The following is a 17,647-nucleotide window of genomic DNA, read 5'->3' as shown; positions in this document are numbered from 1 at the left end:
CAAACCTTCCGTGGTCAGAGTTGCCCCAACTCCTGCATCCAGGTTACTGTGACACCAAAATATTGTTCCTCCTCTATCCTCAAACTCCGTTCCCTAGGTCACTGAGTCTGCGTAATTCTACCCTGGGACATTTTGCTCCCAAATTCTGTTCCCCAGTCCTAAAAGCCACAGGCCCAGCCAGTCAAATTCTGACCCCTCCCCCGCAGGGTGTCTCCCTGTTTTCCTTCCCTCCTCCCCAGTCCCCCCCCACCTCCTCGGCTGGAAGCAGTCAGGGCGCGGCGCCGAGACAGCGCCCGCCTCCGCCGCGGCCAATCAGCGATTGCCTCACTCGCCCCGCCCCCCACCGCCGCGGCCAATCCGCAGCAGCGATGCAGCTCCACCTCCACACCTGGGGGACTTACCCCCAACTGGGCCCCTCTCCCCACCTCGGGGAACCGAATCCGCTTCCTCCCAGCCCGGGAGTCCACGCCCCTTAGTTTCCTCCTCCCTCCTCCCTCCTCCTCCCCAAACCCAGGAGTCCGGCCCCCAAGCCTTTCCTCACTCTGACCCGGGAGTTTCAACCCCCGGCTTTCTCTTACATCAGGTCTTTTGGCGCTGGCCACCCTCCTACTCCGCGGGCAGCAAGGTCAAAACTCCCTTTCCCTAAGGGCCAAGAATAAAGCGCAGATCTTTTTGCTTTACCTCCTCCAGCTTCATTTACTGTCCCCTACGGGCCTTTTTAATTAACGTGCTGGTGAAGCCGACCTGCAATACTTTTCCCAGGAGACCCTGGCTACAGGCTCCTGCTGCAAAGCCTGCCGGGAGTTTTAGTCCCTCAGGTCCAGGCCACGCGTGGGAATGCGTGGGACTGGGTGGGGCGGGGGGACGGGGTCCTGGTGTGATAGGACTCATAAAGGGCCGAAAATAAATGTAACGATACCTTCCTCCTGGCTGCAGAGCGCTTTTATGGGAACCTGTACGGTGGTTTGGCACATTGGTAAGTGGTCTTGATGTCTAGAGTTGGGGGGCGAAACTGGAATTTGGGAGACTGAGTTTTGGGTGGGAGAGCCCTAGTCAGGGAAGCCCAAGTGGAAATGTGGGAGATCACGAAGGGATGGTGGGGGCCTCCACGGGGTCGCCCCGACCTGCCTTGCACCCATACCCCAGCTCCGCACCCCCAGTCACTAACAGCTCAATCCCAGTGCAGAAGCTGGCTTCGGAGGCCAGGAACACAGCGGCAGCCCCCACCTCCGCTGGCTGGCCCATACGGCCCAGGGGCTGGGGAGAGACAAGGGGAAAAGGAGGGTCAAGAGGAGCCACCACCTGACCGCCACCCCCATGCCACCTGGCCCTGGCTCCCACTCCTACCTGGGCCCGCGTGCCCTCTCGGATTGTGACTGTGGGGTCAGGCGTTGAGGCTGCCAGCTCTTCCCACAGTGGGGTCCAGATGTTTCCTGGGGAGATGCTGGGGTGAGGCAGGAGAGGGGGTCAGGGAAGTCTGCCGCAAACACTGCCTCTTGGGCTCACTCCCAGACTTCCCAGCTCCCCCAGGAGGCTCTCAGCCCACGTGGAGCTGCTCACCAGTTGGCACGGACACCACATTGACTCTCATCCAGGGCCAAGGCTTTGGTCATGGCTGTTACTGCCCCCTGCAGAAGACGGGGCATGGAGAAAGTTCAGACCAGAGAAGATGAGGTTCCTTTTGTCCTCTCCTCCCAACCAGGGGGCATCAAGCAGGGGCATCAGAAGAGGGAAGTCACGCTCTCCCTGCAGGTTTCATTGGGCTGCACCAGGCTCTGTCTCTTGGGAGACCCTTGATGTATAACAACATGTCACAGGTGGACCTCAGGGCTGAGGTTCCTGAAGGAAGGGGCAGGGTACTTCGGTGGTGTACCTTGGTGGCCACATAGGGAACCGCCTGGGACTGGCCAATTGCCCCGACCAGGCTGGAGATGTTGATGACATTCCCCTGGCTCTTGCGCAGGTGAGGGAGGGCGAGCTGGGGAGACAGAAAGCAGAGTAAGCCACCCAAGCCCCTGGATCTCCCCCTGCCCTGTTGAAATGCATCCTGATAACCATCTCCCGGTATGCTCACTAGTTGATCTGGGTACCTGTAGGGACAGCAGCCAGGGTTCTGGGTGCACCTTCTCTGGTTTGCCCCAGGGTCTCTGGGTCTCATCCCTTAAGGAGTCTCTCCTTGTCTGGAAGGGATTTTTCTGACTCTTCTACTGCCTGCCTCTCTCTGTCTCTGCCTCCCCTTTCTGTGTCCTTGTCCCCCTCTCTCAGGGTCCCTGTGTCTCTCTCTAGGCCTTTGTATATTACTCATAACTCCTGTCCATAACAAGATAGGAAAATGCAAGAGAGACCAAGATGGCTGCATATTTTACAAAAATGGGAGGAATCTCTTTTATCCGTGGAGGGGAAGATGGTTTCTCTGAGTTTTAGGGAAAGCTCTGTGGTCAGAATGTGACATGGGAAGACTTCATGAAATGTACTCCCTATTCTGCCAACAGAATTGGCAACCCCTGGCTATCCGGAAGTCCCTAAACTAACTCTCAACTCTCTCTCTCTCTCTCCCTTTCCTTCTCTCTCCCTCCCAGTCGGTCTCTCTGTTCTTCCATTACACATGACCTTGAATAAACTCAAATTCTATCCCTCCCCTTGCTTGCCTTGGGCAAGGACTGTTTCTGCCATGAAAGATTAATGGGCACAAGCTGGGTCACCCAAGGGATACTCAGAATGGGAAGCTAAATTAGCTCTCTCTCTCCGGTTCACCCCACCAGCTCTTTCTAACCTCCACTCCCTCAAAAACGGCCTCCACCCTGTCCTCAGTGCTGTATCTTCAAACACTCCCCGAGTTACAACCTCAGGGCCTTTGCATTTGCTGTTCCCTCTGCCCAGAATGTCTCTCCTGACACAGCATGTGACTCACTCCTAGGGTGACCAACTTTTCCCAGTTTGCTCAGGACTGAAGGTTTTCTGGGGACATGGGACGTTCATTCCACAGTTTCAGGGCTAAAGTGGAACAATACTATCCCCTCAGCAACTTCAAATCCTGTTCAAATGTCATCTTCTCAGTGAGGATTCCCTGACTGTTCTATTTAAAACTGCAACCTGCCTACCCCTGGGTCCCCAGCCCTCTTCCTGATTCCTTTTCCCTGTGTCACACACCTCCTTCTGACATGCCATATTTTTTTTTTTACTTGCTTAGTTGCTTATTCTGTGTCTCTCCCACCAGAATGCAAAAACCTATGAGGGACGATTGAAATTTCTTATTTTGATTCATCCCTCATACTAAGGTGTCTGGCACATAGTAGGTGTTCAATAAATATCTTTGTCATCAATGAATGAGTTTATTGAGGATCTATTATGCACCTGCCCCTGTTCTCAGCTTTGTTTTTTTAAAAAATAAATTTATTTATTTATTTATTTCTGGCAGCGCTGGGTCTTCGTTGCTGCGCGTGGGCTTTCTCTAGTCACGGTGAGCGGGCGCTACTTTGCATTGCAGTGCTCGGGCTTCTCATTGCGGTGGCTTCTCTTGTTGCGGAGCACGGGCTCTAGGCGCACGAGCTTCAGTAGTGTAGCACGTGGGCTCAGTAGTTGTGGCTCACGGGCTCTAGAGCGCAGGCTCAGTAGTTGTGGTGCACGGGCTTAGTTGCTCTGCGGCATGTGGGATTTTCCCGGACCAGGGCTCCAACCCATGTCCCCTGCATTGGCAGGCAGATTCTTAACCACGGCTCCAGCAGGGAAGTCCTGTTCTCAGCTCTTTACACAGATTAGCTCATTTAATCCTCACGACAACCCTAAAATGAGGTCTAGTCGACAGCGCCTTCCTCCAGGTGAGGAGACTGAGGAGGGAAAGGGTGACTGATGCTCAGAGGGTCATGTGATCGGTCACGAGCCAGTATTTATGGCTTGGCTATCTGAGACCAAAACCCATTAGCAAATAAAAACTTCTGACAACTTAGGACTTCCCTGGCGGTCCAGTGGTTAAGACTCCACTATGCAGGGGGTACAGGTTTGATCCCTGCTCGGGGAGCTGAAATCCCACATGCCTGGCAGCCAAAAAACCAAAACATAAAACAGAAGCAATATTGTAACAAATTCAATAAAGACTTTAAAAATGGTCCACATAAAAATAAAAATCTTTAAAAAAAAAAAAGAGGGCTTCCCTGGTGGCACAGCGGTTGAGAGTCCGCCTGCTGATGCAGGGGACACGGGTTCATGCCCCAATCCGGGAAGATCCCACATGCCGCGGAGCAGCTGGGCCTGTGAGCCATGGCCGCTGAGCCTGGGCATCCGGAGCCAACGGGAGAGGCCACAACAGTGAGAGGCCCGCGTACCACAAAAAAAAAAAAAAAGAAAGAAAGAAAAAAAAGAAACTTCTGACAACCCTAAATGTTCTCCCTGTCTCCCCTCACTCTCACCAGCCTTGAAACCCTGCCTCCCCAGGCCCTGCCCTGGCCATATTTCTCTCCTTAATCCTCATCCCTCCCTGCCCAGCTGTTTAATTCCCTCCCCTCCCCCAACCTGCAAAGGTGAGGTCCATGGGGGCTGAGACGGGTTTATTCACCACCCTTATCTCAGCACTGGGCACACAGCTAGCATTCAATAAATATTTGTCCCACGCTCCCTGTGGCCCCTTTCCAACCCTAACCCAGGCATTCCTTGGCAGGCATCCTCCCTCCCTCCTCCTGCCAAGGTCGCCTGTACCTCTGGGTAGCTGCATCAAGGACCTGCTGGTAAGAGACCTGCTGACTCTCCCTGTCCCTCCTTCCCTTCCTCCCTTCAGGCACCCGATTTGAAACAGCCTGGCTTGCTCAGAGAACTCCTGCAGGCTCTCCCTGGCCTGACTCCAGGTCTCCTAAATGTTCAGGTTCCTGGGTCTGCTTCTCGCTCTCTGCGCCCTGCCGTGGAAACCCCCCACTTTGCTGCGTTTCCACCAGCATCTCCTAAATCTCCCTTGGAGCCCCCTTCTGGAGCTCCTGACCTGGCCCCCTCGGGCATTTTCATCTCCGTGTCTCGAGTGCAAAACTTACCCCATTGTCTCCCCCTAAAATCTGCCCCTCTTCCTGGTTCCCAGCCTCTGACATGGGGCTCGCTCCCATGCAGTTTCTCAAGCAGGAGACCCGGGAGATCTGGGGGTCTTCCGGAGCCTCCCTCACCCTCAGTTCCTCATCAGACCCATCACCAAGGAGCTCTTGAATCTCTACAATTCCCTCCGCCTCGTTAATTCATTTCACAAACATTTCGTGAGGACCTATTATGTGCCAGGTACTGGGGTAAATGCTGGGGATACTGCAGGAAACAAGACCCGGAGAGATTTCTGCCCTCGTGGAGCCCAAGTTCCATGGGGAGGCAGCAAGAAACAGATCCAAGTGCACTATGGAATGTTCTAGAGTGTAATTAGGGATATGAAACAAGAAGGAGAGCAGGAGGAGGGGGAATGGGAGTGTTGGGCTGGGTGCAGTTTCAAACAGGGTGCCCAAGGGAGGGCTTTGGGAAGGTGAGATTTGAGCTTCTTTTTTTCATTCTTTTTTTTGGGGCCTCTCCTCACAGTTTGCGGGATCTTAGTTCCTGGACCAGGGATTGAACCTGTCCATGCCCCCTGCAGTGGAAGCGTGGAGTCTTAACCACTGGACTGCCAGGGAAGTCCCAGATTTGAGCATTTTGAGTCCAGGTGTGAACTGTAGGCATTTCTTAGAGAAAACCATGCTGGGCAGAGGGAACAGCGAGTGCAAAGGTCCTGAGGCAGAACCAGGCTGGGTGTGTTTGGCAGCCAGGAGGCCACTGCGGTGGGAAGTGAGATCAGACGAGCAACAGGGGCCAGAGTGTGTGAGGCCCTGAAGGCCATCTCTTCTCACGTGCACAAGTACGATCATCTCCTGATAAGAATTCTCACCCCACTGTGCCCACAGATTTGTTCCTCATACAAGAGACAGAATGATCTGTTACTACTAATGATCTGTTATCTGTTAGTATTAATGGGCTCACATCACTTCCTTGCTCAGGTATCTTCTATGGCTTCCTATTGCTCTTGAGGTCAAGACCAGATGCCTCAGCATGGCCATCCAAGCCTGATATATCTGCCCCCCAATGCTTTCCTGTACCACCCCCTTCACTCACTGCACTCAGCACCTTGAGAGCTCCTAACTCTCTCCCATGGCCAGGCCTCTGCACAGGCTGTTCTCTGCCAGGAACACCTGCATCTCCGTGTAGCTCCATCAAGGACCCACTGGACTCTTAATGGCCTGACTCCCTCCCTTTGCCCCACCTCTCCCCTAGTTAATGTCATTCATGTTTCACTTCCTCCAAAAAGCCTACCCTGACCCCCAGAACAAACCAGCACCAGAACACACTCACCCATATAAACTCGTCTCTTGTTTATTTAGTAACACTCGGCTGCCCCATGACTATAAACTCCACAAGGGCAAAGACCACGTGGTGTATCCCCAGCACCTACGAATGCTTGGTCAGTCTTTGATGACTAAATAGATGAACGAATGGATAGGTCTCTAAGAACCAATCCAGCTCTGAGAGTCTACAATGGACACTCCTGTGCTCAAACATCTTCTGTGATCCCTACTGACAAGATCTCATTTCCTTAACTAGATAAATATCCCTAATTCCTCTGTTGTTTTCTCTAGCCTAGGGAATGGCTAACTTTAGCTTGTGTCAGAATCCACCAGGGAGGCCAAAGACCCAGAGATTCTGATTCAGGAGGCCTGGGGTCCCAGAATCAACACTTAAAGAGCTTTCAAGGGAGATTGGTGGTGGTGATGATGATGATGGTGATGAAGGTAATGATGATAATGATGGGAGGATGATGGCAATGATGGTGAAGATGGTAATGATGGTGGTAAATGATGACGATGATGATGATGGCAGTCATGGTCGTGATGGGAATGATGGTGATGATGGTTATAATGATGATGATGGTGATGATGGCGATGATGGTGATGATGTTTATAATGATGATGATGGTGATGATGGCGATGATGGTGATGATGGTGGTAATGGCAATTATGGTAAAGATGGTCATGATGATGGTGGTAAATAATGATGATGATAATGGTGATGGTAGTGATGGTGGTGATGGTTACAATGATGATGATGGCAATGATGGTGAAGATGGTCATGATGATGGTTTAATAATGATGACAATGATGGTGATGGGAATCATGGTGGTGATGATGATGGTGGTGATGGTTATAATGATGACAATGGCGATAATGGCAGCAACTTATACATGTTGACAAATTTCTTTACAACAGGCACTGGGATAGAGGCAGGAAGAAGCAGACAAAAGTCTCTGCCCTCTGGAAAACCAAATGCAATCAGCAGACTTTGGAGCTTGGTGTGAACAAACCAACTCTAATAAGACATTTGGGAACAACTAGGTGAATTTAAATAAGGCTTGGGTATTAAATGGTATTAAGAAATTACTGTTAATTTTCTTAGGAGATCTAATAGTAATTTGGTCATGTAAAAAAGTCTTAATTTTAATTATTAACATGAAGTTAAATGTTTTTTTTTTTTTTTTTGGTCACCCCACACTGCTTGCAGGATCTTAGTTCCCAGAGCAGGGATCGAACCCAGGCCCTTGGCAGTGAACGCACAGAGTCCTAACCACTGGACCACCAGGGAAGACCCCCAAATGTTTTTTTTTCTTTTTTTTTTTCTTTTTTTTCGGTACGCGGGCCTCTCACTGCTGCGGCCTCTCCCGTTGCAGAGCACAGGCTCCGGACGCGCAGGCTCAGCAGCCATGGCTCACGGGCCCAGCCGCTCCGCGGCACGTGGGATCTTCCCAGACCGGGGCACGAACCCGTGTCCCCTGCATCGGCAGGTGGACTCTCAACCACTGTGCCACCAGGGAAGCCCCCAAATGTATTTTTAAGTTAAAACAATATTTGGCTCTCCCTTGCCTCTTAGATGGGGGGATAACTGAGGTGCATGTTTCTCGCTGAAACCCAGAGTGCCCCCAGGGGATGGTGCCCCACCTGGTGGCAACTTGTTTGGTGACGCCCTTCATCAGATGCCTGGCAACTACTCCCCAGGCTGAAGGAAGCGATTCCTGGGATCTCCTTCCATCCATCCTGCCTTTCAATCCCCACCTGGACTCTGCTTCTGGGGGAACCCCGAATAACACAGGTGTGGCCACGGTACCGTGATAAGAATTCTAATAATCTGAATAAGAAAGTCTCTAGATTAGCTAAGATCATGATATCAATGTTAATGTTACTATGATGGTGTAAGAGAATGTTCTAGTTTTTAGGAAATACCCTCCAAAGCACTGAAGGGTAAATAGACATCATGCTTGCAACTTACTCTCAAATAGAGAGATAGAATAAAGCAAATTTGGTAAAATGTTAACAACGGAGTCTGCGTATACAGGACTCCTCTGTATTATCCGGGCAATAAGTCTTAAGTTATGTCAAAATAAAAATAAATAAACGTTCTAATCCATTGGTAGTATTTATGAAGTTCTTACTAATGAAATTATATGATGTCCAGGTAGGGGATGGCAGGAGGCAATGGATAGAACAAGCTTAACAAAATGCTTACAATTGCTAAAGGGAGATGGAGATGGAGGTTCTCCTGTTCTTAAAATACACCCAGGTGGTTTCTGCCCCAGCACCTTTGCACACTCTTTTGGCAAGTGAAACACCCTGTGTCCTACTTCTCTACTTCCTTCCCTCCCATTCAAGGTTCAGCTCAAACTTCACCTTTTCCCTTCTACTTCTCCCAGGATTCATTTGCCCAATATGTATCTTAGAGACTGCAAACTGAGTGAGGTAGATTGGCCGCAAGAAACAGAGTGGGGCAAGGTTTGCGATAAACAATAATACCTTGCAGACAGTAACCTCTGTGCCAGGTATGTTCTAAGGGCTTTGTGGGTATTTAATTTAATCTCATTCAATTCTCAGGACAATGCTGTGAATTACTACCACTATTAGCCTCCTTCTACAGATGAGAAAACCTAGGTGCAGAGAGACTGAGAATCTTGCCTGATGTTACAAGTAGGAAGTGACAGAGAACCCAGGCAGGTGGACCCCAGATCTAGACCCTCATGTGAGGCTTCTGCACCAGCCACTCACAGGTAACAGAGTCAGGAGGCCAAGGAGGGAGAGCTGGGGAATGGGGTACAGTGGGGAGCCAGGCCACATTTAGCAGACTGTTGCCCTTGCCATGGGTCCAGTTGGCCAACTTTTCAAGAGAAACCAGAAATCCAGTTGTTTGTGAGAAATTTCTCTCTTTTTAAAAATGCTGGCAATTAATGAAGGAGGGAGAGAAAGAAAAAAAAAAACACACACACGGGAAGCCCCTGGTGGTCCAGTGGTTAAGGACCTGTGCTTCCAATGCAAGGAGCTCAGGTTCGGTCCGTGGTGGGGCAGCTAAGATCTCACATGCCACCGGCACAGCCAAGGAAGGGAAAAACAAATACACACACGCACATACGCTTTATGGGCTGTGGTGTGTGCGTGCCTTATTGTACGGAGGTGCCAATATTCTTCTTCTTCTTCTTCTTCTTCTTCTTATTATTATTATTATTATTTTGGCCGCGTACCACTGACTTGCGGGATCTTAGTTCCCAGACCAGGGATTGAACCCGTGCCCTCCGCAGTGAAAGCGTGCAGTCCTAACCACTGGACCGCCAGGGAATTCCCAGGAGGTGCCAATCTTAGAAGGTGAACAGAAACTGGGGACAGGAGCCAGGGTTGATTGGTTGAGAGACAGATTATCCAACTGCCTGGGGATATTTCACCTGGATCTCGGATGAGATCTGGGGAAGCACCTGAGCTTCTCCACACAGGTGACCCCTGACCCACTCCCTGCCCCTCTCCCCTCTGTTTACATTCGCTTTCCTGAGCTCCTCTAGCCTCAAGCTGGTGCGCTCCAAACTGATGTCTCCAGGCCTCAACCTTTGCCCTAGACCCATGGCCCACACGCACATGTCTGGTGGGCATCTCTCACTCGACAGCCCCCCACCCCGCCTGCTCCTCCCCAGGCTTCCCCAGGGCAGCATATGGCAACGCCTTCCTGCCCGTTGCCCGGGGATTGGGGTTGGGGGAAACAAACAAACAAACAAAAACCCCACCCACTCCTTTCTTTCTCAAGTCTGCCGCCACATCTAGTCTATAAGGAAATCTTAACAAGTCTACCTTTAAAATGCATCCAGGGATTTTCCTGGTGGTCCAGTGGTTAAGAATTCGCCTTCCAATGCAGGGAATTCGAGTTCGATCCCTGATCAGGGAACTAAGATCCCACATGCCACAGGGCAACTAAGCCCGCGTGCCACAACTAGAGAGCCCTAACACTGCAACTACTGAGACTGTGCGCTCTGGAGTCCCAGCACCACAACTAGAGAGAAGCCCGCAAGCAGCCATGAAGAGCCCTCTCGCTGCAACAAAGATCCCACGAGCCGCAACTAAGACGTGAGGCAGCCAAATAAAAATAAATAAATAAATAAACAGAAAAACTTATGGAAAAAATGTATGCAGAATCAGACCATTTCTCACCAAATCCACAGCCACCAGCCTGATGGGATCCAACATCACCTCCTCTGGCCTGGACCATCCCATCGTCACCTCCTCACTGGCTTCCTGGCCTCTGCCCTTGCCCCCCACTTTGTTCCCCACCCGGCCACCAGAGGGCACGAGATCCCACTTACGGCAGTTCGAGTTCCTCTGCTCCGAACACTCTATGGCTCCCAGCTCAGACAGTGTCAAAGCCAAGTCCTCTCGGCGGTTTACAAGACCCAGCACGATCTGCCGTCAACTTCCAGCCTCTCCCTGCTTCGTCTGCTTCAGTCACGCTGCCTTCCTCGCTGTCCCTCCTACACGCCAAGCACTCCCACCCCAGGACCTTTGCACTGGCTGTTCCTCTGCTGGACCACAATTGCCCACATACCTCCTTGGGGTCTTGACTCAAATGTCACCTCTTAGAGAAGCCTTCTGACCACCCACCCTGTCTAAAAGAGCACACAGATACACACTTAAAAAACAAAACAAAACAAAACTTTATCTAGTAAAGATCATACTGAATTATTTTATTTATGGGTGAAATAATGATATCTGAGATTTGCTTTCAAATACTCCAGAAAAGGTAAAGAAAAGAAAAAGTGAGGAGTCAACAAGAAGCAAGAATGACAGAATGGGGGCTTCCCTGGTGGCGCAGTGGTTAAGAATCCACCTGCCAATGCAGGGGACACAAGTTTGATCCCTGGTCCGGGAAGATCCCACATGCCGCGGAGCAACTAAGCCCGTGCGCCACAGCTACTGAGCCCGCACGCTCTAGGGCCCGTGCTCCGCAACAAAGAGAAGCCACCGCAATGAGGAGCCCACATACTGCAACAAAGAGTAGCCCCTGCTCGCCACAACTGGAGAAAGCCGGCGCGCGGCAATGAAGACCCAACGCAGCCAAAAATAAATAAATAAATAAACTATTTTTTTAAAAGTATTCTAATGGGGAATTCCCTGGTGGTCTAGTGGTTAGGACTCTGTGCTTCCACTGCAGGAAGCACGGGTTCGATCCCTGGTCAGGGAACAAAGATCCTACAAGTCCCACGGCACAGCAAAAAAAAAAAAAAAAAAAGTATTATGATGATAAATTAAATAAATAAATAAAAAGTACTTTGATGAAAATAAGTTATCATAGAGAACGAATATGTACATGTACATGTAGGTGCCATATGAGCAAGAGTAATCAGGAAAGGCCTTTCTGAAGAGATGGTATTTGAACTGAGATAGTAAGTAGGAGGCGATTTGGGGAAGATTCAGAGGAAAGGCGCAGAGGTAGAAGGAGATACTCTTTTTTTTTTTTTTTTTTTGGTACGCAGGCCTCTCACTGCTGTGGCCTCTCCCGTTGCGGAGCACAGGCTCCGGACGCGCAGGCTCAGCGCCCATGGCTCACGGGCCCAGCCGCTCTGTGGCATGTGGGATCTTCCCAGATCGGGGCACGAACCCGTGTCGCCTGCATCAGCAGGTGGACTCTCAACCACTGCGCCACCAGGGAAGCCTGAATACTCTTTGCTCCTAATAGCTATTCACTGGGTAGCAAAGCTGTGACTGTCTATTACTGATTCCTTGTCCTAACTCCTTTCTTCAGATCCTTAACATCCCCCACCACTACCATCACACCACTTTGGAAGGTTCTGGAAGGTTCCTAAGAAGACTGGGCTATGTAGCAACACAGGTAGCTTTGGCCAGATGTAGGGATCTGCACGCATTTCTTTTCTACAAAAATGGAGTCCTTCTGGAATAAGATCAAAGCAAGGCACAGAAAACATTTGGCTCTGAGACCAAGTGGGTCTGACACTCTCACTGTCAGGCGGCTGCTCACCTTGGTCACGGTGTACGTCCCCAGCAGGTTCAGCTCCAACAGCTGCCGGAAGCCCTGGGCAGAGGTCTCCTCGGGCCACTGCGGAGGTGGATCTAAGGGTGGGGGTGGAAGAGAGGGAGAGGAGAGGATGAGGGAACCATGAAGACAGGAGAGCAGGGAAGGGAAATAGGTGTGCGGGGTGCAGGGGGGAGGAGTGGCAGACAAGAGGGTCAAGGGTCCCAAAAAGGAAAGAAGGCTGCATAGTGGTTACTAAAAAGTCTCAAAACTGGATTAAGAAGATGTGGTTTGTATGTACACTTGGAATATTAGCCTTAAAAGAAAGAATGGGGGCTTCCCTGGTGGCGCAGTGGTTGAGAGTCCGCCTGCCGATGCAGGGGACGTGGGTTCGTGCTCCGGTCCGGGAAGATCCCACATGCCGCGGAGCGGTTGGGCCCGTGAGCCATGGCCGCTGAGCCTGCGCGTCCGGAGCCTGTGCTCCGCAACGGGAGAGGCCACAACAGTGAGAGGTCCGCGTACCGCAAAAAAAAAGAACAATGAAATATTGCCATTTGCAGCAACATGGATGAACCTAGAGAATATTATGCTTAGTGAAATAAGTCAGAGAAAGACAAAAACTGTATGATATCACTTATATGTGGAATCTAACAAATAATACAAGTAAATATATATGCAAAATGGAAACAGACTCAGATATAGAAAACAAACTTGTGGTTACCAAAGGGGAGAAGGAAGGAGAGAGGGACAAATTAGGAGTATATAAACTACTATGTATAAAGTAGATAAGCAACAAGGATATATGGTATAGCACAGGGAATTATAGCCATTATCTTGAAATAACCTATAATGGAATATAATCTGCAAAAATACTGAATCACTATGGTGTACACCTGAAGCTAACATAAGACTATAAATTAACTATACTTCAATTTAAAAAAATTAAAAGAAGCAGGGACTTCCCTGGTGGTGCAGTGGATAACACTCTGCGCTCCCAATGCAGGGGGCCTACGTTTGATCCCCGGTCAGGGAACTAGGTCCCACACGCATGCCGCACCTAAGAGTTTGCATGCCGCAACTAAGGAGCTGGCAAGCTGCAACTAAAGGAGCCCTGGAGCCGCAGCTAAGACCTGGTGCAACCAAATAAATAAACAAATATTTAAAAAATTAAAAGGAGCAGCAAAAGAGAAAACAAAAAACCAGTCTCAGGGCCAGAAGGCCTGGGTTCAAATCTTAGCGCTGACACTTCTTGGCTGTGTGACTTTAGGCAAGTCACTTTGCCCCTCTGTGCCTGTTTCCTCATCTGCAGAATGAGGATAACACTTTGTTCTCAGGCTTAGAAATTTCACAAGTCAATATTTGTGCCTGACACTTAGTACTATAAATGTGTTTGTTAAATATCTGCACTCCCAATGCAGGGGGCCTGGCTTCGATCCCTGGTCAGGGAACTAGATCCTGTAAGCCACAACTAAAAGATCCCACGTGTCGCAACTAAGACCCGGCGCAGCCAAATAAATAAATATTTTTTTTAAAATAGAACTGGGTGGATGGAAGAGGGACAGACAAATCAACATTCAGAAGAAAAGAAGCAGGAAAGATAGGAGTAAGAACAGGAAAAAAAAATAGAAACTGGGAAAAATGGACCCTGAACCTTCCAAAGGCTTTAAGAGTCAAAGTGGATGAAGGGACGGAGAGATGGGAAACAAGACCATGGAAAGTTAATGAAATATTGGATTATTCCTCCTGGAGACCCAGGGCTTATGGCCTTGCTTCCTTCAGAGAACGGTTCAAACATCTTCAGAGACTCCACCCCAGATCCTCTGTACAAAACAGCCCCTGCCATTCTCTAAGCCCTCAATCAGATTTATTTTTCTTCATAGCCTTTATCACTACCAGACATGCTAATATATACCATCAATTATCCTTATTCGAGGCAGCTATAGTCCACAAAGTCACAGCGAACACTGAATTAGTGACTATTGACCCACTGCTCCTAGGGGAAATACATATATATAATATTACATTGTAACATATACATGCTATTAACTGAAAGCTTGTGTCCCCCCCCCCAAATTCCATATGTTAAAATCCTAACCTCCAATGTGATGGTATTTGTAGGTGGGGTTCTGTGGGAGTTAAGTCATGAGGATGGCTCCCTCTTTTTTTTTTTTTCGGTACGCAGGCCTCTCACTGTTGTGGCCTCTCCCATTGCGGAGCACAGGCTCCAGACGCGCAGGCTCAGTGGCCATGGCTCACGGGCCCAGCCGCTCCACGGCACGTGGGATCTTCCCAGACCGGGGCACGAACCCGTATCCCCTGCATCGGCAGGCGGACTCTCAACCACTGCGCCACCAGGGAAGCCTGATGGCTCCCTCTTGAATGGGATTAGTGCCCTTATAAAAGAGACCCCCGTGAGGTCCTTCCTTCCTTCCACCATGTGAGGCCCCAGCAAGCAGGCCCTCACCAGACACCAAATCTGCTTCTGACTTGATCTTGGACTTTCCAGCCTCTAGAACTGTGAGAAATAAATGTTTGTCGTTTAAGCCACCCAGTCCATGGTATTTCTGTTATAGCAGCATGAACAGACTAAGACAGGACATATATGTGTATGTATATATGTACATATGTATATAGTTATATGGCTATCTAACATAAATATTATAATCTTAAGTCCTAAAAACAACCCATACTGGCAGACTCTATTTTATTTATTTTGCAAATACGGAAGTGTTAAGTGACTTGCCTGAGGCTGCCCTACTCACAGATGCCAGAGTGGGGATTCAAACCCATCCAGCTGGCCTCAGAGGGAGCTCCTTACAGACACTGCCCTCTCCCGTCTCCACCTCTGGGCATCTCTCTGTTTGAAAGCTAAACCCAGAGGGCAGAGCATCACCATGTTTGACCTTAGCTGGGAACATGTGCTACGGGCAACTCAAATTTTTTGCCTCTCTGCGCATGTCCGTGAATACCGGGAAAGCACAGTGAGTACTGATTCTGGGGTTACAACCCACCCTGCAAGGAGGTGAGTTCGCAAATAGGAATCAGCAAATAATGAGGATTAACTGTATCTGTCTTTTCTGATCTATTTTCTTACTCTACAATGTGAATCCCATGAGGACAGGAATGCTTGGTCAGTTTTGTTCACTGCTAACTCCCCAGTCCCTAGGACAGAATGTGGGGCATAGTAGATGCTCAATAAATATCTGTTGAAAGGATCAAGGACACAGAGAGAAAGGATGCACTAGTATCTGCCATCTCTAAATTCTTACAACAGAGAAGGGAAGTGCAGCCCAGAGAGGGTAAGTCAATTGCTCAAAGTTGCCCAGCCAATAAGAGAGGCTTCTTTCTACCATGGCCTTGCTGTGTGACCCCAGTCCAATCAGTTCACCTTTCTGAGCCTCGGTTTACCAATGTGAGGCATTCTTATGAATGGTAAGCATGAAGCTGATGGCAATTTCCCTTCAAAGCCTCCACACCAAGCCCTCTAGACCATGTGTAGAGAGTACATCATCTCAGTCATCAGTCTCACTTCATAAGTAAGAAACTGAGGCTACAAGATGGCAGCTATTTGCCCAAGACAGTTCCAGTAATTATGAGGCTGAGCAGTCACGCTATTCAATACCCACAACAACCCTATAATGATGACAAGGATGGTGATTTTCATTTTAGAGATGTAGAAACGGATGCTCAAAAGGGCTAAGGGCACAGGCCTGGGGGCACACAACAGGGATGGAACAGAGCCAGCATTGGGGTGGGAAGCCAGGAGGTGGGTTGAAACCAGTGGAGAACAGCCCTCAGGACTCATGACTCACGGTAGCCAGCGCTGTTGACTACACAATCCAGGCGGCCGAAACGGTGGATGGTCTCAGAAATGAGGGTCTGGGGAGAAAGATATCTTGTGAGTGAGCAGTGACCAGACCTTTTGGAGCCGAGGGTCCAAAAGCGAGGTGGGGACAGGAGTCACAGCTGAGGGGCCAGAGACCAGAGGGCTGGTGACATTCACACTGTGGTCACTACTCCAGAGACCTGGGGCTGGGGTGCGGGGGCAGATGTCAGAGATACTGGCTAAAGAGAAGGACTAGAAACCCTGAGGAAAGAGAAAACCTCTTACAGAAAGAGACCCACTGTGGGGAATTTATTTGTCCCAATCCACATGACAGGTGTGACAAGAGCCTTGAAGGAGTGGGAGATAAAGGAGAATCTTCCTAGGAGACACAGGACCTGGCCGGCAGAGTTAGGGAAAACCTTGAAATGATACTGAGCTGAAACCTCTGGGGCGGGTACAAGTTAGCCAGAAGGGGGAAAAGCAGAGGGAACAGCATGTGCAAAAGCCTGGGGCGGGGTGGAGAAACAACTGGAGATACCGGGGGTAGGGACAGAAAATACGCTCACCCTCACATCTTCCCCCTGAGTCACATCACAGAGCAGAAAGACAGTGCCAGGAAGCTCCCGCCCCAGCGCCCGACCCCCGGACTCTGCAGGAAGGGAAGGGCTGGGGGTCTGGACTCTTGGGTCTGAGGGAGGAAGGGTCTGGGGGCCTGGACTCCTCCTGGAGGGGTGGGGGTGAGGACTGAGGGACCCTCACTCACCATCTTTGTCACAGATAACCACTTGGGCACCGCTTTCCACTGGGGATGGGAAGAGAACTGGTTACCCCAGCACAGGCCTTTGCGAAGCCCTCTGCTGCCCTCTAGTGGCCACCTGAAGTGGGGCCGTCTCCCACTATGCTCCCCTCGTGACCCCAAAGTCTCATGATAATCCCCTAGGACAAAGGGCAGAAGTTTTGACACATATTCTCCTTGGCTGCTCCAGGTGCTTGCTGGAGCTCCTGAGCCTCCATCCCTGGGTTCCAGAGTAAACCCTAAATCTGTAAGAGGCATGTTCCCCCAAACCACCCGTTTTGTAGCTATTACTGAGACCCGCCGAAAGGGAGTCAATGGCGTTTGGAAATCCGCCGAAATCTCAGGCCCCAGGCTACCACTGCCTATCTTTTCATTAACTTTGCAAATAGGATTTTATAAGATAAGAATCTAGATTCCAGTACAGAAGACACTTCTTTCCACACCCATTAATTAGCCCCCCAGGGTCCCTCCTCTCCCAGACTCCCAATATTCAGAGCCAGCCAGACCCCACTCACCGAAGGCTCGAACGATCCCGGCTCCGATGCCGCGCCCGCCCCCGGTCACGACGACCACCTTCCCAGCATAGCGCGTTCCCGTTGCCATTCTGCGTGAAACTCTCTCCCTCTGTTACTCACTCCAGGCTTCTATCCACCTCGAAGTCCGGCGAGGTCGTGGGGTCGAACGGTAAATAGGGGCTGGATCCTGGAAGC

At 50.2% G+C, this 17,647-nt stretch overlaps 1 protein-coding gene across 1 annotated transcript; it reads right to left on the bottom strand.

Annotated features, from left to right (window-relative positions):
• Positions 1-1,083: 1,083 nt before the first annotated feature.
• HSD17B14 (hydroxysteroid 17-beta dehydrogenase 14) lies at positions 1,084-17,625 on the bottom strand. The gene is made up of 9 exons (XM_060084672.1): positions 17,453-17,625; positions 16,905-16,943; positions 16,708-16,790; positions 16,128-16,194; positions 12,322-12,413; positions 1,874-1,978; positions 1,561-1,628; positions 1,348-1,444; positions 1,084-1,257 (listed from the first exon to the last, which is right to left on the bottom strand). The coding sequence occupies exons 1-9, from the start codon at positions 17,538-17,540 to the stop codon at positions 1,084-1,086; spliced, it is 813 nt and encodes a 270-aa protein (XP_059940655.1). The 5' UTR covers positions 17,541-17,625.
• Positions 17,626-17,647: the final 22 nt, after the last annotated feature.

Source organism: Mesoplodon densirostris, chromosome 19, assembly GCF_025265405.1.
Source record: "Mesoplodon densirostris isolate mMesDen1 chromosome 19, mMesDen1 primary haplotype, whole genome shotgun sequence".
NCBI classification, from domain to species: Eukaryota; Metazoa; Chordata; class Mammalia; order Artiodactyla; family Ziphiidae; genus Mesoplodon; species Mesoplodon densirostris.
The sequence above is the reverse complement of the archived record's forward strand: the minus strand, read 5'-3'. Positions and strand labels throughout refer to the sequence as shown.